At 46.0% G+C, this 25,667-nt stretch overlaps 1 protein-coding gene across 2 annotated transcripts; it reads right to left on the reverse strand.

Moving 5' to 3' along the window:
• Positions 1 to 1,157: 1,157 nt before the first annotated feature.
• Positions 1,158 to 24,975, reverse strand: map1sa (microtubule-associated protein 1Sa). 2 transcript variants are annotated; one of them, XM_041205071.1, is made up of 8 exons: positions 24,840 to 24,975; positions 19,996 to 20,097; positions 9,927 to 10,009; positions 8,743 to 8,883; positions 6,243 to 8,331; positions 4,572 to 4,736; positions 3,049 to 3,269; positions 1,158 to 1,649 (listed from the first exon to the last, which is right to left on the reverse strand). In XM_041205071.1, exons 1-8 carry the CDS (start codon positions 24,961 to 24,963, stop codon positions 1,494 to 1,496), a joined length of 3,081 nt encoding a protein of 1,026 aa, XP_041061005.1. In that variant the 5' UTR covers positions 24,964 to 24,975; the 3' UTR covers positions 1,158 to 1,493. The 2 variants fall into 2 exon arrangements, with proteins under 2 accessions (XP_041061005.1, XP_041061004.1); XM_041205070.1 differs by having other exon boundaries at positions 4,572 to 8,331.
• Positions 24,976 to 25,667: the final 692 nt, after the last annotated feature.

Raw genomic sequence — 25,667 nt, forward strand, 5'->3', positions numbered from 1 at the left:
TAGCATAAATAGATAAACGTAAGTTTGAAAGAATTGAGATGAGGGTTTTCCTTATCAAGCCAAATCCTACTCTAATTTAAGATCAATCTCAGCTGAATTGTAAACCCCACCACCCCCCCTCCCCACCATTGCACTTGTCCCCCTAGACTTTAGGAGGGGGTGGTGGAAATAGAACACAATCCTCTCAACTTTAAACACTTATCCTCACCCAAAATATTTAATTTAAACTGATTAGCACGCAGTATATTGAGAAGTATCAAAGCTCCTTCTGTTTAGGGTGGAATGTTCTAGAAACAGTGATTTAACAGATTAATTGATTTCTTTTGCTCTCTCCAAGTCTAAGAGGAGTGGTATTCAAGTACCCATAAAAATCCAGGCTCAAAACCTGCCCAACAGGTAGCTGTTAATCACAGCTTCCCTTTTGGAAGTGGATTTCAACCAATGACACTCGCTGTAAATTTTCCATTGGATGAGACTGTGCCCCTTTGTTGGCTCATCAGTTGTAAATAAGTGGCCTAACATTTCACCGAAATTGGCAACAAGTCATGCACGAGTGGCGGTAGGATCACTATGGCTGCCCAACCAAACCAGAACCTAAGCAATACAAGATTTTCCCCAAGCCAACTCCTTCAAGTACCATTCTCCTTGGAAACTAAAAGGTCCTGTGGGGAGGGAGGCAGTGGTTAAAGGGTCACTTCCCAGGATCCTACTCCGAGGACTTGGGCACACAGAGGTGCTGACAGTTTTTCTATTTGTTGTAAGTCTAAACTACAACAATGACTTGCCGTGAGAAAACAAATTGAATTACTTCCTAAATCACAGATTTCTTTTACCATAGACATTAGCGCAGATGAACCACCATAGGCAGGAATTAATAAGCTTGCAAGCCAAACTGGCAGCCCAAAGGCCATAGCAAAATCATTCCATTCCCGGAGTAACCAATGATGGCTCAACTCCTTGGCTTCTCTTCCTTTGTTCGAAATGATTTGCAAATTGGGGACAACAACAAGACCAAAAACCCATTTGTTGTTTTTAAAATTTAAAAAAAATGGTCATCATTTCAAAGCATTTGGTGGTCACCAGGCACCATTTTAAACCCCTGGTCCCAACTGGCTCTCGCCCCAACCCCCCTCCCCCACCACCCCCCCCCAAAAAAAACTTGCTTGCCCATTTTCACAGCTTGGCTTTTCACCCAGTTCACTGGGTTTTTATGAATTTAGAGCCTGAGGCTTGGTACAACTGTGCAACTTTTGAAGCATCACATGAGCTGGGAGAATTTTTTTGGGGGGTGTAGGGATGGTGGTGGGGTGGGGGTGTAGGGATGGTGGTGGGGTGGGGGTGTGTACAATTTGACGCATCTCTAGAAAAACACACTCCAGAGAAGGATCTACATATTTGCCTAGGGCAAATGGGTGGGATAAAACCGACATGAGTTTCAACTCCCTGCCCACAGCAAAAGCGCTCAAAGTCCAGTCCGTTGCACATACTCCTGATCAGAATTCAACTTTGCACGCTGGAAAAGTCTCCTCTTGCATGACAACTGTACTGTTGCTTCCCAAGACAGTGATGTTCAGCGACTGCTGCCTCTCGTGGGTCTCCTGGTACCACTCATGCATGATTGGAGAGTCAAAGGTCGGGATTATGGTGACCTGCAAAGAAAAGGGACAGCATCACGTATGACTTAAAAAGACAGCCAGTGAAGAATGCTTCAGATCTTCAGAAAACCCTGTAGAATTTCTGGGGAGGACTCAATTGGCCATAATCTCATGAGCCCACTCAAAGTGCTGCCTGGAAAGAGAGGGGTTTGAGGTATATCGGACGTCGCCGGAGAGCTGGGTAGTTCCACGAAAAAGGAACATGTCTGTTCTGTTGGGCCTTATGGCCACTTCCCATTAAAAAAAAATCTTCTCATTACTTAACCTCAACAGTGTGGAAAAAGCAGAACAAGGTTACAGTGGGAAGAAACAGTCTATGCAAAATGCCAAGGTGGGAGGCTACTAAGCTTCTTCCAAGTGCTTCTTAGAGTAAAGAGACAACTTGCATTTATATAGCACAGCGCGACCCAAAGGGCCTTTATAGCCAAATTGAAGCACTCTTGTAGTGTAGTCACTATTATGATACAGGGGAATGCAACAGTATCCTCAAACAGCAGTGTGATAATAACCAGATCAGTTTTTAGTTACAAAACAAAAACAGAATTACCTGGAAAAACTCAGCAGGTCTGGCAGCATCGGTGGAAAAGAAAAGAGTTGACGTTTCGAGTCCTCATGACCCTTCGACCTTTTTAGTTATGTTGGCTGAGGGGTAAAAATTGGCCAGGATACTGGGGAGAACTCTCCAGTTCTTCGAAAGTGTGTCATGGGATCTTTTACATTCACCTGAGGGGACTTTTAACATCTTATTTAGGACAGTACCCTCTGACAGTGCAGCATTCCCTCAGCATTGCACTTGCAATTATAGAACCATAGAAAAGTTACGGTGCAGAAAGAGGCCATTATGTCTGCACTGTCCAAAAAAGAGAAAAAGGAGCTAGCTGCTCATTTTAATCCCTAATTATGCACTTACCTGCACCAGATGGACAGCAGCAGCCCACTGCCACTGCCTCAAGGGCAATTAGGGATGTACAACAAATGTTAGCCTTGCCAGTGACACCCACATCTCATGAAAGAATTAAAAAAAAAAGTGCTTTTAATGTACAACACACTTCATAGGAGCACCAGGCAAAAGCTGACTGAGCCACATAAGATATTTAGACAGATGACCAAAAATTTGATCAAAGAGGTCAGTTTTCAGGAGTGCCTTAAAAGGAGAGGGCAGAAGTGGAGAGGTTTAGGGAAAGAATTCCACCAGAGCTTAGGGCTCAGGCAGCCGAAGACACAGCCGCCAAAAGTGAAGTGATTAAAATCAGGGACGTGCAAAAGAGCAGAATTAGATGAGCACAGAGGGTTGAAGGGGCTGGAACAAAGTTAGAGAGGTGTGGGAGAATGTAGAAATCGAGGTGCTGGCAATTGGTATATACTTCCATTGACATATGGAAAATCCCTTCACCTGGACGTTATTTCCCCACACTGATTTGCCTTCCAAGAGCGAGTCCAGAATGTTTCTCATTGCCCCCTCTTTCTGTGGGTCATCACCACTTATGACATAGATTGAAGATCTCAGCCGTCTAAAAAAGTCTGCGTTGATTGTTCTGGCACTGTAACTGTTGGGGACGTAGGCAAGATCAACATACACAGGGGGGGCCACAGAAGGACTCTTGCTCACTGCACCTGCAATGGAAACAACTCGTTCAATGATACATCATTTAGAAAGTGCTACTGCCAATAAGTAAGACGCTGCAGAAAAGAACCCAAAATGAATTGCCTCTTCATCCAAGGAACTAGCATAGGTTAGGTATCACCCATTGTTGGAATAGCTTATGTGGAAATTGGCATTTGCCCCTACTCCCATGGTGAGTGGGTGGGTGGGGTGCAGGATTGGGGGGCATGGAGGAGACACACCTACCCAATTGCAGTCAAGCAAGTGCCCAGGTGTCAGCCTCAGCAATTTCAATCTGACCATCAGGCAGTGGGGCTTCAACCACAAACCTGGTGACTCGAGGTCAGTGTGCTAGGCAGAGCCACGGCTGAGCTGACAGTTTCACTCCAGTGTCAGTCAGCCAATTAGCCCATTGATGCTCACGGTCTAGTATGACAGGACATGTGATGCCGCAGCACCAAACCATCACCCCCAAGAAAGGCAGCTATTAGAAAAAGAAATTGGGCACCAAAGCCCAATGGGAGCATGGGAATGGGAGGCCGTTCAGGCCCTCGAGCTGGTTCCATCATCTAATGAGATTATTGCTAATCTATATCTGAACTCCATCCATTCACCCAGCAAAGCTCCATATCCTTTTATAGCAGGGTTACCTAGCAGAAATCAATCAATCTCAGGTTTAAAAGGATTAATTAAGCCAGCATCCACTGTTTGAGAATTCTACACTTTGCATGAAGTGTTTGATAACATCTCTCCCAAATGGCCTGGCTCCTTTTTTTAAGATTATATCCCTTTGTCCTGGACTCCCACAACTACAGGAAAAGTCTCTCTCCATTTCAGCTATTAATTCCTTTCAAAATCCCAAAAAGAGAATCTCAATCAAATCCCCCCCTTCCCCTCCGCTTTAACCTTCTATATTTTAGGGAATACCAGCCTAGTTTATGAAAAGTGTTTTTGTAATGTAATCCTTGAATCCTGTTAATGTTCTGGCGAGTCTGCAATGCACTCCTTCAAAAGCCAATATATTCTAAGGTGTGGGGCCCAGTACTGTACTCCACTCCAGGTGTCACCTAACCTGGCCTTTGTATAACCGGAGCAAACTTCCCACCTCCTTACATTCTCACCCTTTAGTTAGAAAGACTCATTCCATTCACCGGGTGTGGTTTTGTTTTCTTTGCACCCGACTACATTTTAGGGATCTATGTACATGGACGCCTCAATCCCATTGGAAGAACTTTGTGCAAGTCCCCAAGGCAGCGGCAACAGTTGTGAGGGGCTTCCTGCGCTGTAAGTCTCACCCGTGTTCTGTAACTGACCTGTGACTGTGCTGCGAGGTGGTTTGGAGCTTGTCGTCTGAGGATTCCTTCCCTTCTCCTCCGAATTTATCGACTGGTTGGAATTCACCCGGAAAACTTTCCCAACTTGGCTGCTCTTACTGCTCGTGGCCAATTTATCCACTTCTTTAGACGTCAGCTGGGGACCTTTTGGTTTGGAGAGAGTCGATTGTTTAGTGTTTTCAGTTTTCCTTGCTGCTGAGCCCACGGTCGGCTTTGAACCCAATTTTTTGCCTTTCGTCCTCTCTATGACGTTTTTGGTAGGGCTCTGGGTCAGTACCTCAGGGTCGACCATGCAGGTGCCAGGTTGGGGTGGGGGTGGGTGAGGATCTTTCATTGGGCTGGGAGGAGGGTCACATGGTCTGGAGGACACAGGAGGATGAGACCTATTGGCTGGAAGGCTCTCAGAGTCTTCCTCAGAGTCAATGCCCCCATCTGCAGTGATGGACGGGCAGTCCTCAGTCTCAGGCTGGACATCAGAACCCGAGAGGGTTGGGAGAGACTCACTAGCAGAGGTCGGGGTCCTTTCGTCCAGCGCTGCCTTTCTACTGGACAGAGATTTGTGGCCCCTCCTTTGGACAATTGGCTTGGCAAATTCCTGGGAAAGGTCACTCTCATCTGACAACTCCCGTGGACTGGGGTTAATGAAGGAGGGGGAGAGTTCAGTCTTTGGGTGCTTAAATTCACAAGGCGACACGAGGCACAAGTCAACATCATGAGGGGATTCAGAAGGGAGACCCACCATACGTGGCAAATGCCCGTCAACTCCACTGCTGTGAGATAGTGCACAATCCCCATCCACCGGGGCATGGACTAGTGGCACCTGCGGAGTCCGAAATGCATCTTGCAATGACTTCAAGGGCAGGCTCATGCCATGAGGGTCACCTTTCCCGGAGAATGCTTCATGTTCAGGAGAAAGGCCATTGGGAGGTCCCCTCTGATTGTCCTCTCGTGGAGAGGTCAGAGCTTCACTCAGAGGTGGCAGAACCTGTTCAAAGGAGACGGACAGAGACTCATCAACTTCTGTGGAATGAGGAGAGCCAACTTCTGCTGGCAATGACGGGGTTGTCAGAGTTGGCGAGACATCAGAAATAACTTCCTTGAATGGACTCAAGGTCAGGAAGCTGGTATGTCTGTCCAATGGAGCATTGGCATTTTCAAATGGTGGTCGTGTGTTTGACTGGGGTCCTCCATCTAGAGGCTTATTATAAGCATTGTTCAACTGGTTTTCCTCATTGAGGAGACTGGAAACTCTCTCAATTAAACCATCTTCACTTCTGGGAATGATCTCATCAATTGGTGATTGATGGAAAGGGGTGTGGCCAGCACTGGCAGGGCCAGATCCTGGAGGAGACACCATCTCCAAGGTCCTCTCCTCAGAGCTTGCACAATGGTCCTCCAGAGCCTCCTGGTTGTTGACAGACATCTGCGCTTTAATTTCATCTGGTGGCCCGAGCTCAGTTGGTGTTAGATCAAAATTAACACTACGATCACTCCGTGGGGTTTTAGCAAGAGGTGAAAGGGCCACCATGTTCCTACTAGGGCTTAACTTTTCATCAAAATACCTGAACTTATCGGGACTTTCCATTTCAAAAGCATCTTCATTTTCAGTATCACAGTTCAGGCCATTAATATGATTAATTCTAATCATACCTTGATCAGATTCAGTCTCGGCATCACCTCTGGTTTCCTGTTTCTCTTCCATGTCCTTGCCTCCCTTGTGTGTCTCAGGCCATTCCAAGACCACTGCTTCCTCATTTTTAGTGATGCCAGTGTTGACAACTTGACTGTCACCTTGGGGAGAAGGTTCGGGCTCACTTTCGTTCTCCATTGTGGTGAAGCCCTCATCAGGTGACGGTTCATCCGGCACCATCACTTTCCCCTCACTCCCTTCCAACTCAGTCTCAGCCTGGGTCAGTACCTCTATGTCTCCAGCCTGCACTTCCTGTTCTGCTTGCTCGAGCTTTTCAAACTCTGCTGTCATGTCCTCTGGTGTGGACAACTTGGAAGCCCCCAGCTCAACTCCCTTCTCAACGAGAGATACACTGCCAGGAGATTGCTTGCATTCTATTGTAGACCCCTTTTTCTGAACCTTGGATTTGACTTTGACTAGTCCTTTTGCAGAAGGAGTCAGATCCTTTTTGACCTCTTTAGATCCAAGACTCTCTCTGCTTGGCACTTTGGCTTTTGCTGAAGTCTTTCTGCTGATAGCAGGAACCGCAGACATTTTTTTAATGGGAGCCTTTGATCCTGTCCCTTCGTCCTTTTTAGGCTCCATCTTCTTAACTTGCTTTGCCACATCTTTTCTCACCACTTTCTTCTCAGTTTCTTTTCTTTCTTCCCTTTTAGAGACTTTCGCATCTGTGTTCTCTTCCGTTTTAATTGATTTGACCTCTTTCTTTTGCAGTTTCTCCTTTGATAGTTTTGGCTTTGTGTCTTTCAATTTGTCACCCACTTGCTCTCTAGCCTTCAGCTCGGCCGACACATTCGAATGATACTCTTTCACTCCTTCGCTTGGTGCTGTGTCAGCTTTGGTTTTTCCAGGTTTGTCCTTCCTCTCCACCCTATGTTTGTCCTTTGCAGACCCTGGCCTCATCCCCACCAGGCTAGCCTCCGAGTCACATCCTGTCTTAACAGATAACCCTTTGGTGAAACCCTTGAGACTTTCCCGACTTTCTGCTCGTTTAGGCTTGGGGCCCTTGTCTTTTTGTAGAGCTTCCAGTTCACTCAAGGTGGTGGAGGGCTGCTTCAAGAATTCCAGGTGCTTCAACCTCTCTAGTCCCTCCAGTATCTTGTCTTGAGGAGTGCAACCAGGAAACAGCACTCTGATTATCTTCTCCATCTTACTTGCTGGGTGCCAAACAATAAGAGCACAAATGGAGACCAGGCACTGAATTGGGATGTCTCCTCCTTTTGGCCAACCATTGCCTGTCCACTGCCGCATCAAGTAGTCCAGGTCTTTACTGCCTTTACTTGGGTTAAGGACATACATCTCCAGACGTCCAACACCCATTTTTTGAAAGAGAATTGTTGGTTCTAAAGCATTGCCAACAGTTCTATAGAGTGGCAATGGTTCAATATGCAATAGATCCAGATGTTGAAGCATTACACTAACCTCATCGATGCCTCGCCTGACATTATTTCTCTCAATATGTTGAAGCCTTTCAGGTGCGTTGAGAAACATGACGCCAATTTCAGGAGAAATAAGATGTTTCATCCAGTCACCGTTCATTTCAGAGCCTAGAGATTGATCCTCATCCAGTTCCGCCAGCTTTCTCTGCAGCAAACTGTTGATTCCAGGCAAGTTGTCGGTCCCAATGTGAGTCAACAGGACAGAGTCAATCCTGTCTAGGTGGCGGACAAGCTTCCAGAATGAGGATTTCTGATCGGATCCTCCATCCACCAGAATATTGAATCCATTGACGGCAAAGAAAGCAGAGTCACCCCTCCCTCCGGGGAATATGTAACAGCATGGTTTAGAGAGCTTCAGGAAACCCACAGTGGCTGGGGGCTCCAGCAGGTCAAAGGGTGATGACGACTCCATGGTTTCAGAGAGATATTCCAGGAATTCCTGCAGTCCTTCCATCTCTGGCAGTGTGACTGGAGGGTTCAGCCTGATCTCAATGAACTCCTGGAGACTGTGCTTCTCCAAGCTCGATTTCTTCCATTCTCCCAAGTCAGGGCAGGCAAGAGTAAGGCTGGCCTTGTTGGCAGGAGATGTGAAGCTCAACAGCTCTCCAATCTAAGAGGAAAGCAAAATGTCAATTTATTAATACACCATCCTATAGTCATTTGTATAAACTTCAGCTCATCCATAAGCTCTGCAGCCTGTGTTCTAACTCACAGCAAGTCCTGTTAACCTGTCACCGCTGTGCTTGCTGACTTACATTGGCTCCTGGTCTGGCAATGTCTCAATTTGAAAATTCTTATCCTCATTTTACACTGTCCTCATCAAACACTCCCAGAACATATACTGCACAGGGGTAGATAGAGAGAAGAGATAGATTATAGGGGGAAATTGTCAGCTGAGGTGCCAGCAACCTGATTGTTAAATGAACAAGGTGCAATTCAACTCTGAAATCATTGATTTTAAAGAGACAGTGAAGTAGGAGCAGAGTTAACAGCAAAAGGGAACAGCGTTGCCGGAGACAACCTCCTTGTCCGTGAAGATCTGGATGAAATCTTGGAATGTGAAGGATCCTTTCTGCAAGAGTAGATCACCCGATTCCTCCAGGCATGGTCCAGCCAACACCAGAAGCTTGTGTCGTGGTGCTGCAGATATCAGGGTCCGTATCTAGAACCAAAACAGCAACACAAAAGTCAGCCCTATGTCCTGGAAACAGGTGGTCTTAAAAGGTAATAAGGATGTCATGCAATTGCAGCCTCCTGTCCCCAGTTGCTGCACTGGATCCAGTTTAAAATGGACTACCGGGGTGGCACCAAGCTCAGTGTCAACTGGGAATCAGAACCACAAGTGCTCCTTTAAGGGCATCCACTGATATAACAACTAAACAACTGGTCCAATTAAAGAAAAGACTTACATTTATATAGCACCTTGCAACACCTCAGGACACCCCAAAATACCTTACATCAAATAATTTTTCAAGTGTAGGCACGGATAGAAAACATGGCAGTCATTTTGTGCATAGTAAGATCGCACAAACAGCAAGGTGATAAATAATCAGAAAATCTGCTTTAACGATATTGGTTGAGAGATAAATATTGGCTGGGACACCAGGGAGAACTCCCCAGCTCCTCTTCAAAATAGTACCACAGGATCTTTCACGTTCACCCAAAAACTGGGCTTTGATTTAAAGTCTGATCTGAAAGACGGCACCTCAGTACTGCACTGGGAATATCAGCCGAGAGTGGGATTCTAAACACAAATCTCCTGACTCAGAGGCGAGTGTGCTATCCACTGGCTCACAGCTGATTAGACTACAGATGCTTAAAATGCAGCAAATCAGAGGACTCTTTCACTAAACCAGAATATTACCAGCATCAACCACACCCCCAATACCCTGCAGTGCCCACTGGCCAGAGAAAGCATCAAGTGTACTGTTGGGTACTGCATTCTCCTTCTCCAGGGCCACATGGGCAGAGGCATTGAAAAAGTCAGGCAGCCACAACAGGCCTTAATCATTGAGCCTTCCACAATCAAATAGGCTGACACTCCAAACTATAATAATTTAGCTGAGCTATCAGAGGGGGGCTGCTCAAAGCAGGACGCTGCACCTTCAGCAGAGGAAGCAGAAAACCTGGGATGGTGATAAGAGGACAGGGGTTGGAATATAAAGAAAATATCACGGGGTCAAAGAAGAACAGCTGATGCCTCACCTCAGCACAGAGAGACTCATTGGAGGGGTTTATCAGGACCAATGTTTCCAAAGCCTCATCGCAGTGATGGAGAATCTTCTGGCCTAAGACAGAAATAACAAGGACAAACTGAATAATGAAACATCAATCCAGCGAAGACTAGACAACTGCACCAGAGCAGACAGGCCTGTCACTGTATAACACTGGGGTACAGTACTGGTGGGGACAGGCCTGTCACTGTATAACACTGGGGGACAGTACTGGTGGGGACAGGCCTGTCACTGTATAACACTGGGGGACAGTACTGGTGGGGACAGGCCTGTCACTGTATAACACTGGGGGACAGTACTGGTGGGGACAGGCCTGTCACTGTATAACACTGGGGGACAGTACTGGTGGGGACAGGCCAGTCACTGTATAACACTGGGGTACAGTACTGGTGGGTACAGATCTGTCACTGTATAACACTGGGGTACAGTACTGGTGGGGACAGGCCAGTCACTTTATAACACTGGGGTACTGTACTGGTGGGGACAGGTCTGTCACTGTATAACACTGGGGTACAGTACTGGTGGGGACAGGTCTGTCACTGTATAACACTGGGGTACAGTACTGGTGGGGACAGGCCAGTCACTTTATAACACTGGGGTACAGTACTGGTGGGGACAGGTCTGTCACTGTATAACACTGGGGTACAGTACTGGTGGGGACAGGTCTGTCACTGTATAACACGGGTACAGTACTGGTGGGGACAGGCCTGTCACTGTATAACACTGGGGTACAGTACTGTTGGGGACAGGTCTGTCACTGTATAACACTGGGGTACAGTACTGGTGGGGACAGGTCTGTCACTGTATAACACAGGGGTACAGTACTGGTGGGGACAGGACTGTCAATGTATAACACTGGGGTACAGTACTGGTGGGGACAGGCCTGTCACTGTATAACACTGGGGTACAGTACTGGTGGGGACAGGTCTGTTGCAGAGTTGGAGAAATTTAAGGAAATTCATCAAGAGTGAGACACTGAGTTAAGTGGAAAATTTTTAAGAACAATCTGGATATAAAAGCCTACCACCTCTTGTGACCTGACCATTTTCCTGGTACTTTCAGCAGTCACTCATTGGAGGGGGGTTTAAGTGACAGAACTAAAAGGGCAGCCAACAAAGCCAACCCTCAATTCTGTCAAGTTGGAATGAAAATTCCCTATGTCCCAGGGTTTCTCGATGCGCTCAGTCTAACTGAGGGACAGCACCTGGGGGGGCCACTATCTAGCCGGAAGGTTCCGTCATTCGTCAGCACAAACGCACCATGGGCTAATCCTCAGTGCCTGAATGAGGAAGAGAGATTACCAAGTCTCAAGGACAGCACTTCCTTCCTCCTCCACTACTTGGCACAGATTCTGTTGATCATTCCCCCAGTCTTTCTGCATCCAGTTAGCTAAATCCTCCAGAGGAGTCAGTGCACATGAAACAGCAAAGAAAAGTCTACTAGATTGTTAATCAAAGTATTGGATAAACAATCAGACTGAAAACAACCGCATGTATTTATATAGCATTATTAACATAGTAAAATATTACTAAGATGCTTCATAGGACCATTATTAAACCACATTTGACAAATCTGATGTTACAGAGATAGGTACATACATTAATGTGAACCCAATTCAGAAAACCAGGTTCTTCAGCTAGAGATAGAATGGGTTAAACATCAGCCTTTCACCTGCGCCCTAGGATTTCCCCTCTACACAGACCGATCAGAATCCAACACAAACGGCTCCTACAGCACAAAACTGTCTTTAAAAATAAACCACCTCACAGGACAAATGGTGCAGGAAATAGGAAAACATCAATAGCACTGTACAACTGGGAGTGTTTGATGGGGACAGTGTAGAGGGAGCTTTACTCTGTATCTAACCCCATTCTATACCTGTCCTGGGAGTGTTTGATGGGGACAGTGTAGAGGGAGCTTTACTCTGTATCTAACCCTATGCTGTACCTGTCCTGGGACTGTTTGATGGGGACGGTGTAGAGGGAGCTTTACTCTGTATCTAACCCCATGCTGTACCTGGCCTGAGAATGTTTAATGGGGCAGTGGTACCCAAAAACAGGAAGTAAATCCATCTCAAACAGCTAAAATTCAATTCTGGCTGGAGATCACATGAATTAAAAACAAATGAATCTGCCTGGGGCTGTACAGTGCTTGATCTCTATGGAATGCTCCATCTTAAGGGAGAGTCCCTTATGTCATCAATAATACATTGGACGCACAGCAAGGATGGAAAGCCCTGCCACTCTGCTCCCACATGAGAAGTGGAGGTTTCCCTTAAAATGTATCCATACTATTCAGCTCAACCACGTCCTAGGTTAGTGAGTTCCACATTCTCACTACTCTCTGCATAAAAGGAAGTTTTCCTGAATTCCCAGTTGGATTTATTAATGATCTTATATTTATGGCCTCTGGTTCTGGTGTCTCCATTACAACCAAGTCTCTGACTGGCTCTGCTGGTCAATGAAGCCTACCCCCACAGGACCTGACACCAGAACCCCAAGATCATCAATAAGCAGGAATCCTAGCCCAGCAACTTCAAGAGCTGTCCATCCAATTTGAAGAGTGTGTTTGGATAATGCTCCAGGCAAACTTTTCATCCAAAAGGAGAGGGACCCATCTGTACAGAAGGAAGAGGTAGATTGCAGTATAATTAATCATTCATTAGAGGTTAGCCTAGTGCAGAAAAAGTGTTTGTATTTCAATGGGACTTTTCAGCATCTCAGGACAGCCCAAAGTACTTCACAGTTAACGAAATACTTTTCAAATGTAGTCACTGCTGCTTATAGGGAACATGGCTGTCGGATGAGATTTAAACATTTACCCAGGACACCAGAACCCCACCCCACTCCTCTCCCAAATTGTGGCCCTGGGATCTTTTACATCAACTCAATAAGGCAGAAAGGGCCTCAGTTTAATGTCTCATCTGAAAGGTGGCACCTCCAACAGAGCAGCACTCTCACTACTGGCACTGGGAGTGTCAGCCTGGAATCTGTACTGGAATCCCTGGAGTGGGACTTGAACCCATAACTTTTGGAGTCAGGTGAATGTTCCTGTATGCCACAGAACTTAGAAAACAACCTGAATTGGGAGTTTTCCAATTAAACATCAGCAAGGAAAAAGCAGGGGGTCCAGTTGATTAGTGGGATGATGTCAAACAAAACTCAAGCAGAAGAAAAATGTGGAATAACTCACATTTATATAGTGCCTTTAATGCAGTAAAAGTCTGAAAGCTCTTCCCAGGAGTGATTAACAAAATTAGACACTGAGCCACACAAGGAGATATTAGGATAGGTGAATAAAGCTTGGTCAGAGGTAGGCTTTTTTAAAAGAGGGACTGAAAGGAGTAGAGACGTATAGGGAACAAACTCTAAGGCTTAAGGTCCAGGCAGCTGAAGGCACAGCCACCAAAGGAGGAGTGATGGAAATCAGAGAAACACATGAAGCCAGAATTAGAATGTGCAGGGCCGGAGGATTTTACACAGGAGGAAAAGAGGGGCCATGGAGGGATTGCTAATTGTAACAGCCGACTCTCAGCCAACAGGAGACAGAGACACACCTAGAATTAGTGAACCAATCCATGTGCGAGAGATGAGCCATTAATAGGACGGAGAGACACGCTTGCTGAAGGATACCAATGGACTGAGATGGAGAGAGAATCTAAGTTACAGGCAACGCCTTGTATTCCTCACTCCAACGATAATCCCAATGTCTGCAAGATTCAAGCCTAGCATAAAAATCCTTTATCTAACCAGATTTCAAGCACTTTGGCTGAGGTGAGGAAGGGGAGAAGTAGATGACACTCTTCATCCAGGCTACAGATTCCTCATCAAGTTTACAATACCCCAACACTGACTCCAACTAAAAGCAACACCAACCCCATCCCAAAACAATGAATCCTTCAGTTCATTGTAAATATGACAATTTCCTTCCTAAAGAGATTTTGGTCCCACTAGGAAACCTGGTTACCCTGGATACCACAAGGCCTAACTATTCATGGAAGCCCTTCAGGACACCAAGATGAAGGCAATTAACATGTATAAGGATGGAATGAAGCCTCTTGATCCCTAATCAACCCAATAATGCCACTGGTGCAAATCAGAAAACAATCCTCAGGGGCTACCAATTAACAGTAATATACAGATGGGATAGAAGGAAACTTCCAACATTCTCCCCCCTCTTCCCAAGGACCCGGACATTTCCTGCAATCCAGTTTCTTAGGCAGTGACTATCCAGTTATTTGACTGAGGGGAATTCCTCACCTAGTAATCCAAACCTTGTAGGGAGAGGGAAGAAGGTAAATCCTGTGACAGATTATCATTTGCAACCTGCAGCCAAGGACACACATATATTGGATAGCCAAGGTGTTTGCATTGAACTGAAGCACATCCTGTCATAGAGATCTGCCAGCTCAGCACAGACCCAGGCATCAAATGTGGCCCCTTCCTGGACAAAAGGAGGTTTCAACCTAGAGACGGGTACCTCCTTGACAAAATTGGTACAGCCCAGATTCTTCTCCCACCCAGCACTCCTCAGCAAGAACCCAAAATCAGTCATATTGTCTGTCATGGAAGTGTGTAAAATCCAAATCAGGAAGCACAATGGGCCCATCCCAGTCAGAGCAGCACTAACAAGCTGGGAGCATCCAGGCAGGTCAACAAATGGCTAGAAGCCAAAAAAAATTTATGCAAAGCGCAGGCTCTGGGTCAAATTGCAGGAGAAGCCGGAAGATATTTTAGAATCCACCATAAATCAATGTAAAGATTTAACAGAAGAAAATGAAAGCATTGTGTTTCAGTGCAGCTTATTTCACCCCCACCAGCAGCCCACCACAGGTCAGAACAAAGTCACTCTGTGGGACAACATTCACTGTCCCTCTACGAATTGTTAGTCTGCAGCATTGGGACTGGCGCTGCAGCGACTGCTGGTGAACAATGTTCACATAGTGCCCTTCAAATGAGAAAAGCAAAGGGCAGCAAAATAGACCATATCAAAGCTATCATGTGGGACAATGGCTATCGTGATCAGATCATTGTTCACTGTATTACACAAACTCACAGATAGGCCTCAAGTGCAAGATGAAAAGCTTCAGTCACATGGTTCTGTTTTCAGCAATATTCACATTCTGTACTATCAAAGAACTTTTGTATTTATATATTCACATCCTCAGGATGCCCCAAAGGGATTCTCAGCCAGTGAAGTACTGGAGGAATATAGTCGCGATTGCAACAGGAAATACAGCAGCCAATTTATGCACAGCAAGATCTAAAAAAACAACTGCAGTAACCAGGTAATCTGCTTTAGTGATGTTGGTTAAGGAATAAACAGTAGGCAGGTAAAACCACCCCAACTCTTTTCCCTGCATTACTGGAAGAGCAGCAGATCATGGGTGGGAGGAGAAATATTGAATCCCATGGATTTTACCACCAATCATCTTTGATGTCAGGTCACATTCAAATCATAGCGGCAATTTTTTTTCTCCTTAAAAATTCCTCAGGACGAGAGCATCACTGGCAAAGCTGGCATTTTATTGATCATCCCTAGAGTGGTGGTGAGCCACCTTCTTGAAGCTCTGCAGTTCATGTGCAGAAGGTGTTCTCACTGATGTTAGGGAGAGATTTCCAGGATTTTGCCATAGTCACAGTGAAGGAACATGATTTATTTCCAAGTCAGGATGGGATGAGACTTTGTGGGAAGAGGGTGGGGGGGGGGGGGGGGGGGGGGGGGGGGGGGGGGGGGGGGGGGGGGGGGGGGGGGGGGGGGGGGGGCAATCGTTGTAGGTGGTGGCATTTGCATGCATCTGCTACCCTTGTCCTTCAGGTCAAAGGAGCCCTAGTGAGTTGCTGCAGTGCATCTTGTAGATGGTACACACTGCTGCTACTGTGCACTGGCAGAGGAGGGAGTGAATGTTGAAGGTTGGTGGATTTGGTGCCAATCAAGCAGGCATCTTTATCTTGGATAGTGTTAAGATTCTCAAGTGTTGATGGAGCTGCGTTCATCCAGACAAGTGGAGAGTATTCCATCACACTCCTGACTTGTGCCTTGTAGATGATGGACAGGCTTTGAGGAGTCAGGTGAGTTACTTGCCACAGAATTTCCAGCTTCTGACCTGTCAGTATGTGTGTGGCTGGCCAATTAAGTTTTGGTCAATTGCAAACCCTAGGATGTTGATGGTGGGGGATTCAGTGATGGCAATTCTTTTGAATGCCAAGGGGCGGTGTATATCATGCTAAAGCATGAGCACACACCCTCATCCATTGTATAGTTATGAACTGATCCTACCAAAATGAACAGATTGTGAGAAAAATCCCAATATTTATTATTTATTTCATTCCTACTTTTGGACAAATTGTTTGGCTACCATCTTTGATGCAGGATAACAACTACATTTGGCGTGATAGACTCAGACTCTGACATTTACACACAGGTCATTCGGCCCATCGCGTCCGTGGCAGTCAAATATCTGACTACACTAATCCCATTTTCCAGTGCTTGGCCCATAGTCCTGGAGGCTATAGCAACATAAGTGAATATCTAAATACTTAAGTGTTACAAGAGCTTCTGACTTAACCACCCTTTCAGGCAGTGAGTTCCAGACACCCACCACCCTCTGGGTGAAAAAAATTTCTCAACTCTCCTCTTAGCCTTCTACCTCTTACCTTAAATTTATGCCCCCTGGTTATTAACCCTTAACTGTTTGCAAGAGACAAGCTTAACCAAGGATTCCTGATGTCTAAAATGTAGAGATGTGTGCAGTCATTAAAAGTGTGTGCATCCCTCTGAGATCATTTAAAACCACATATAACTCAGTTCTCAATCACCAAACCCTGCTCCTTGGAGCACAGAAAAGCAGGAACAGAAACTAGACAAAATACACACACACACAGATGGCCAAAATTACCAACATTCGTGCCCTCCCCATAGCATGAACATCTGCCTCCAACAGTCAGAAGAAATCCAGCACTTAAAGCTCTCCTTCACTGCTCACACCACCCACCCCAACCCCCACTAACTGAGGACAGGGAAAGCTTTGTAACAAGAGAGTGGAGGAAGAATCCTGGAAGGATGGAAACCCAGGCTTGGAATAACAGGCACAGCAGTCAAACCATGCTGCACTCAATCACATCCATAATCAAAGCACAGAACAGACATCCATCATCCAACCAGAGGAAAAAAAACAGGAATCCAATACTGAAGAACATAAAAACCAGGAGCTGGAGATGGCCATGCAGCCCTCAGTAAGATCAATAAAATTATGGCTGACCTTCCAAATTAACTCAGCACATCTTCCTTATTCCTCGATTCTGAGTGCCCACAAATCTACTGAAACCTTTACACTAAGTGAATGATGCTCACACAATATCTATGATCAAAGGGCCTCTGCAAAATATACACTCGTGTGCTACTGAAAGGGTGCTGCACTGTCAAAGGTGTCATCTTTGTGATAAGATGGTAAACTGAGGCCCCATCCATGGCCACTATTGTAAAAGATGTCCTGGCCAGATCTATCCTTCAAACAACATCACAAACAAATTGTCTAGCTATTGGCATTGATGACACCTGTGTGTGCAAATTGGCAGCAGCATATCCTACATTTTAACCGTGTACTTCAATGGCTGTAAAGAACTTCGGGACATTCCCAGGTTGAGGCAAAGAACTTGCATTTATATAGCACCTTTCACATAAAGCATCCCAAGGAAATTAATCAGGAGTAATTAAGTAAAACTTAATTAGGAGATTTTAGGTTCAGGTACCCAGAAGCTTGGTCCAAGGTAAGCTTTAAGAAATGCCTTAAAGGAGGATTGAGGAGAAGGGAGGTGGAGAAGTTTGGGGACCGAATTCCAGAGTGAAAGGCCTTGGCAACTGAAAGTACAGTCAATTGTGGAGCAATTAAAATCAGTGATGTTCACGGGGCCGGAATTGCAGCAGCGCAGATATCTTAGGGCTAGAGGAGATTAGAAATAACAAGGAGCAAGATCACAAATTTGAAAACAATGTGAATTCTAAAATTGAGGCATTGCCAGATTGGGAGCCACTGTGAGCACAGGGTGGATGATCAAACGGGACCTGGTGTGAGTTAGGACTCGCGCAGTAGAACTTTGGATGGCCTCAAGCCTACAGAGGGAAGAACTGGGAGCTCATCCAGAAATGTGTAGGAGCAGAAAAGGCATGGATGAGGGTTTCAGCAGCAGATGAGCTGAGGCAGGGATGGAGTCTAGCAACACAATGAGGTGGAAATAGGCAGTCTTAGTGATGGCACAGATCTGTGGCAGAAACTCATCTTGGAGTCAAACATAATATCAAAAGGCAAACAGTCTGGTTCAGTCTCAGGAAGTTGCTAGGGAGAGGGATGGAATTACTAACTAAGGAAGAGAGTTTATGGTGGGAGCTGAAGACAAAGACACTTTGATCTTCCTGATATTGCATTTATCTGAACAGTGTCATATAAATGTAAGTCTTTCTTTACCCTCAGTGAGTTATATGCCACCTACACAGATTTGAATGGGGATGCAGAAAGTGAGAACAATGGAAAAAAATTGCAAGATAGGTCACTGGGACAGATTCCCTCATTACCAATAGTGCTGCTGGAACCTATGTTGTATAAACTCAGTTGAAGGTTGAATTAGTTGCATTCAAATCAGATTGGGGTTTATTGATTAAAGAAATAAGAGTTTGCAGTCAGATTGTTAGCTACACAGAATTGACCAAAGACTGCAGCTTGCTCGACACAGACTCTGCCCTGTTGAAGTGATGACTGGTTTCAGCCTGTTGAGCTACAGCTTTTGTTGCTTCAACGTCCAGCCAGTCCAAGCACACCCCCCATAACCCACCCCACTACAGAGGGTTGGGTGTTGGCAGATCAGCTTGAACAGGACATTTCACAGGGCAGATGATTGAGCACCCTGTGACACTCATTCATTCCCTGAGTGACTCCCTCCATCACCATGCCCATAGCTCACATCCCCTAATCAGTCACCAGTCAGTCACAAATGACACTGTGAGGTGAGAGATTACTCACAGCAGGAATCCCTGCACTTCCTCATCCGCCAAGGCCAAAGATTCATCAAGCTCATCTTCCTCAACTGAAGATGTGATCTTAGCAAGATCAGCTACTCCACCCCTCCAGTACAACCATCCATCTTTCAGGTACAAGGATGACCAGCCAATTGCAGTCAGATATTCACCTTTAGGAGGCATCACAGCAGATCCAGCTCATTGTTCCACCTCCCTCATCCTCCACTCAACCACGGTCTCACTTTTCCAGCATTGGTACCTGGGCAAAATATGAGCAAGTGCCCTGGCCACAGTTTTCCCTCTTCCTAACCTGGGGGGCACTGAAACCAATTGTGGGACCCTATACTTATGGGGGCTGAGATCAGCTCACTCAACATAGCTTAAAGATTGCAACAATCAGATGTGGACATCTGACAATTTAATCTGTGCGCTACTGCTCGGTGATCCAGAGGGGCTGGATGTGAACCTCAACTGCTCACCCCCAAAAGGCACAAAACGTTTGAGCTCCTGTAACAGGAGATCTCTCAGCATTAGTTGAAGCACAGGGAGGTCCCCTCAGTATGGGGGCGTGAGCACAAGCTCTCTGCAAATTGGCTGCTGCAACAGTGACTATGCTTCAAAAAGTACTTCATTATTAGTAAGTGCTTTAGGACGTGTCAAGATCTTGAACGAAGCTACAAAAAGATGCAAGTTCACTCTTCTTTCACCTGAAGTTTCCACAAATTCAAGAAGAAAAATGGGCCATGGAGGGAGGGGGGAGTAAGAGAGGATCCCTGCAGAGTTATATATCAGCACACAATCAAAACCAGGTCAGCCTCAAGTCTCACACCAAAGTATTCAACAAACCCTGTAGAACAAAAATACCACCAAACAAAAAGAACCCCCACAAATCCCCAAACTTTCAGAGCTTGAAATTTACAGAAAATCCATGCTGCCAAGGATTGGAAAGAACGACCGGGTGGAATTGGGAAGTGCTTGCAGTCGAAATGTTTGCACAAGTCACAGAACAAGTGAAATAAAGGTTTTACCTTTTGCTTCGTCAGGAAATGTAGCAGAGTGTCTGGACACAAAGAGCTTGAGCTGTTCATCCAGGCTGTAAGCAGCAGCATCAATGTCCCAGGAGAGGATCCCTAGAGAAGAAACACTGGCAGTGAGGAGGCAGCAGCAACATGGGCATCAAGGGGGCAGAGGGAAGAGCAGCAACACAAAAGATATGGATGTTAAGGTACACAGACCTCAAAGTCAGTAGAAATGTAGAAAAAAATAATTAAAAAGGATAAGGAAATATTGGTTTTTAACATGGGTTTGGGGGGAGTGCTGGAATGCTGAGATGAGGAAGTGATGCTTCAGTTGTTAAACAGCCTTGATCAAAGCCCAACTCTCGCACAAGCCAGGTTTATGCAATATGACCTCAATTTAACCTATTCAGCCCCAATATCATGTTGGTGCCTCTGGACAATTTCTTGCTCCCAGCTATACAACTGACCGAGATGCAGTTAATGTTCAGATTAGTTCTGAAAAACGTCATTGATCTGAAACGCTGGCTGTTTCACAATGCACAGATACTGCCTGAAATGCCGACTACTTCCTATCATAGAGCCATAGAGGTCTACAGCACAGCCCTTCGGCCCATCAAATCTGCGCTGGTCAAACAAGTATCTAACTATTCTAATCCCATTTTCCAGCACTAGGCCCATAGCCTTGTATGCCATGGCATCGCAAGTGCACATCCAAATACTTCTTCAATGTTATGAGGGTTTTTGCCTCTATCACCCTTCATGGCAGTGAGTTCCAGATTCCCGCCACCCTCTGGGTGCAAAAATTCTTCCTCGCATCCCCTCACCTTAAATCTATGCCCCCTAGTTATTGATCCCTCCACCAAGGAGAAAAGTTCCCTCTTGTCTATCCTATCTATATGCCTGTCATAATTTTATACATTTTATATATCAATCATGTCTCCCCTCAATCTCCTCTGCTCCAGGGAAAATAACCCCAGTCTATCCAATGTCTCCTCATAACCACAACTCTCCAGCCCAGGCAACATCCTGGTAAATCTTCTCTGCACTCTCTCTAGTGCAATCGCATCCTTCCTATAATGCGGATTCCAAAACTGCACACAATACTCTAGCTGTGGTCTAACCAGCATTTTATACAGTTCCAGCATAACCTCCCTGCTCTTATATTCTATGCCTCAGCTAATAAAGGCAAGTATCCCATATGACTTCTTAGCCAACTTATCAACCTGTCCCGCTACCTTAAGGGACCGGTGGACATGCACACCAAGGTCCCTCTGATCCTCGGTACTTCCCAGGGTCCTACCACGCATCATGTATTCCTGTGCCTTGTTTGTCCTGCCCAAGTACATCACCTCACACTTATCCGGATTAAATTCCATTTGCCACTGATCAGCCCATCTAACCTGCCAGCCTATATCCTCCTGTAATCTAAGGCTATCCTCCTATTTACCACCCTACCAATTTTCGTGTCATCTGCGAGCTTACTGATTAACTCTCCTACATTCAAGTCTAAATAGTTTATATATACCACAAACAGCAAGGAACCCAACACCAATCCCTGTGGAACCCCAAAAAGAGACAGCCATCCAGTCACAAAAACGGCCCTCGACCATCACCCTCTGCTTCCTGCCACCCAGCCAATTCTGGATCCAATTTGTCAAATTGCCTTGGATCCCATGGGCTCTTACCTTCGTTATCAGTCTCCCATGCGGGGCCTTATCAAAAGCCTTGCTGAAGTCCAAGTAGACTACATCAAATGTATTGCCCTCATCTACACACCTGGTCACCTCTTCGAAAAATTTAATCAAATTGGTCAGACATGACCTCCCCTTAACAAAACATGCTGACTGTCCTTGATTAATCCCTGCCTCGCCAAGTGTAGATTAATTCTGTCCCTCAGAATTGCTGCCACTGAAGTTAGACTGACTGGCCAGTAGTTCCCTAGTTTATCCCTTCCTCCCTTCTTGAATAATGGTACCACACTGGCTGTCCTCCAGTCCTCTGGCACTTTTCCTGTGGTCAGAGGTATTGAAAATTATTGCCGGCACCCCTGTCTCCTCCCTTGACTCACTCAACAGCCTGGGATACATTTCATCCGGGCCTGGAGATTTATCTACTTTTAAGCCTGCCAGACCACTTTGAACCTCCTCCCTTTCTATGCTAATTTCTTTAATTACATCACAGTCCTTCTGCCTGATTTCCATACCCACGTCGTCCCTCTCACTTGTGAGCACCAACACAATGTATTCATTTAGGGCCCTACCTACATCTTCTGACTCCACACACAAATTACTGCTATGGTCCTTAATGGACCCGACTCTTTCCCTAGTTATCCTTACTCTTAATGTGCTTGTAAAATAACTTTGGAGTTTCCTTTATTTTATCTGCCAATGTTTTTTCATGCCCCCTTTTTGCTCTCCTAATTTCCTTTTTAAGTTCCCCAAACACATTCTATATCCTCTAGGGCTTCCCCTGTCTTGAGCCCTCGGTATCTGCCATAAGCCTCCTTTTTTCTCTTTATCCAATCCTGTATATCCCTTGACCTCCAGGGTTCCCTGGATTTGTTGGTCCCATCCTTTGTCTTTATTGGAATATATTGGCCCTGTACTCTCCCTATTTCCTTTTTGAATGAGTCCCACTGCTCAGATGCAGATTTACCTAAAAGGTAGCTGCACTCAGTCCACTCTGGCCAAATCATATCTGATCTTATTAAAATCGGCCTTCCCCCAATTCAGAACTCTGATTTCTGGCCCATCCTTGTCCTTTTCCATAACAACCTTGAATCTAATGGGGTTATGGTCACTATCTGCAAAATGCTCCCCAACTGATACCTCTACCGCTTGCCCTGCTTCATTCCCTAAAATTAAGTCCAGGACCACCCGGTCTCTTGTCAGGCCTTCTACGTACTGGTTTGAAAAGCTCTTCTTGACGTATTTTAAGAAATCCGCTCCCTCTAAACCTAGCACACTATGATTAACCCAGTTAATGTTGGGGAAGTTGAAATCCCCCACTATTACTAACCTATTATTTTTACACTTCCCTGAAATATGTCTAAATATCTGCTCTTCTATTTCTCTGACTGTTTGGGGAAGCTATAGTACACTCCCAGCAATGTGGTTGCTCGTTTTTTGTTTTTAAGTTCTACCCATATGGCTTCATTTGAGGATCCTTCTAAGATGTCATCCCTCCTTACTGCTTGATCAATATTGCGATACCCCCTCCTCTTTTACATCCTTGTCTGTCTCACCTGAAGACCCTATATCCTGCAATATTGAGCTGCCAATCCTGCCCCTCCCTCAACCATGTCTATATTTGTTTTTATTTCACAATTTACTGTACAATTATTTCAATTACCAATGGAAGCGTCTGCTATACCCACCCAGGTAATGACAAGTTACTGATCTGGACTATATTAAGATTGTTAAGCTAATACGGAGTAAATGAAGGGGATCCGACTTTCTGTTACACAGGGGATCCCCACACAGAAACGGATTATGTAAAAACTAAAGTGCAATAGCACAGGACCATTGGGCAGTGAGGGGAGAGGAGAAGGGGGCAAACTATAACAAATTGCATTGATTTGGCGCCTTTAAACATAACTCCCCAAGGGCAGTGGCTACTGTAACAGGAAATTGACATCAGGCACAATGTGTCAGAAGATGAAACTGTAGTGGTCATAAAAGGAAGCCGACACATTGTATCCGTCCCCCACTCTGATCACAAGAAACTGACACATTGTATCTATAGGGTGAAACTGACTCATTGTATCCACAGGGTGAAACCGACACATATGTATCCAGGTCCTTCAACAGGGATCGCGGGGGTTATTCATATGGAGATGGGTATGTCACTTACCCTGGGAACAACACACAATCTCTGCACATTACCGGAGAGCGGGGCTGAGATTTGAATCTCTTCCCCTCCCTCATGTTTTTCGGATCCTACAGGAACAGGATGTCCCACAAACCAGACGCAAGGAGGCGTTTCTGCGGGAATGCATTAAGAAATTCAAACTCAGCTGCTGCAGAGACAGGCGGGAGGCAAGCTCGGATTACAACTGCCCCGAGGATACATCTAGATAAATATTTTCCCCCCCAAAAAAATTACAAGCAGTCCGTTGTATTATGGGCGGCTGTTATTTTGTTTTTTGATGGTGGGCAAGGGTTGGAAGAGACTTTTAAACCGATCCCTGCGACCTGCAAAAAAAAAAAAATTGGTTGCCACCCCATCACCAGAGTGGCCCCGGGGTGAGAGCGTCTCTCATCCAGAACGTTTGCCCGGACAGGGGACAAGAGGTCTCCGACATTCAGTGTCATATATGAGGCACAATCCTTCCTGCCTCCTGTGGGGGACCCACCGGGTTTTAGATGAGGAACAAAACGGAAGATTTCAGCCCCATTCAATAGACGAAAAGTCACTCGTGGCAAAAAAAAACAAAAAATTCCTGCGGCAAAAGTGCGGCCACCACCACCCGCCCCCGCCCCCCGGTTTGCGAAGGGATTTTACAAACACCCAAATGCCCCTTGTGGAGCTACAATTTCCCGATACCCCAGAAGCGGGTATTGGACAGTTACAAAACCGATGAGAGCGGGTGCAATGCTCTCATACCCCAGGAGAGGGTATTAAACAGCGAGAGCGCCCTGGTGCCTCCGGCAGGGCATTAAACAGTTGCAAAGCCCCAGGAGCAGGCTTTGACGGGGGGAGGGGGGTGGAGAGAAGGAAGGGGGTATAATTCGCCGATACCCCAAGAAAGGCAACAACCAGGTTGCAATGCCCCAGTTCCCTTTTCTCCGCCCCTACTGGCCTCCTATCCCCGGGACTGTGTTTCTGTCTCCCGGTCACATGAAAGGCCTCACCCCGCTGGATCTGAACAATCACATCCTGCAGCAGCGCAGCTCTCCCGGACTCTGCAACCACCACCAGGGCGGAGGCTTTGCGCTGGCCGCTCCCGGAGCCGCTTCCTCGCTGCGGAGCCGCCATTGCCGCCGCTCCCGGGCCCCAAAACCCCGCCCACTACGTCACACCTCATTAATATGCGGGATTACCACACCGGCCACCAATCCGCGGAGAGGAGGAAGCCGATCATTGATTTGGATTGAAAGTGACAGAGGCGCGTTTTCTCCATTTCCTGTTCAATTTCAAACCAGATAGAGACATAGAAACCAGCAGCAGGAGTAGGCCATTTGGCCCTTCGAGCCTGCTCCACCATTCATTATGATCATGGCTGATCATCCAACTCAATAACCTGCTCTCGCTTTCTCCCCAAGAGCTATATCTAACTCCTTCTTGAAAACATACAATGTTTTGGCCTCAACTACTTTCTGTGGTAGCAAATTCTACAGGCTCACCACTCTCTGGGTGAAGAAATTTCTCCTCATCTCAGTACTAAATGGTCTACCCCATATCCTCAGACTGTGACCCCTGGTTCTGGACTCCCTCACCATTGGGAACATCCTTCCTGCATCTACCCTGTCTAGTCCTGTAAGAATTTTTTGGTTTCTATGAGATCCCCCCATCATTCTTCTGAACTTCAGTGAATTTAATCCTAACTGACTCAATCTCTCCTCATATGTCAGTCCCACCATCCCAGGAATCAGTCTGGTAAACCTTTGCTGCACTCCCTCTATAGCAAGTACATCCTTCCTCAGATAAAGAGACCAAAACTGCACACAATATTTCAGGTG

The sequence above is a fragment of the Carcharodon carcharias genome, chromosome 14 (assembly GCF_017639515.1).
Source record: "Carcharodon carcharias isolate sCarCar2 chromosome 14, sCarCar2.pri, whole genome shotgun sequence".
Taxonomy (NCBI): Eukaryota; Metazoa; Chordata; class Chondrichthyes; order Lamniformes; family Lamnidae; genus Carcharodon; species Carcharodon carcharias.

Coding starts and splice junctions, on each gene's coding strand:
- map1sa (XM_041205070.1), bottom strand. CDS start 24,963: ATGGCGGCTCCGCAGCGAGGAAGCGGCTCCGGGAGCGGCCAGCGCAAA. Junction 20,098..24,839: donor GATTGTTCAGATCCAGCGGG/GTGAGGCCTTTC, acceptor TTTCTTCTCTAG/GGATCCTCTCCTGGGACATT. Junction 1,650..3,048: donor TGTGGGGAAATAACGTCCAG/GTGAAGGGATTT, acceptor TTTTCTTTGCAG/GTCACCATAATCCCGACCTT.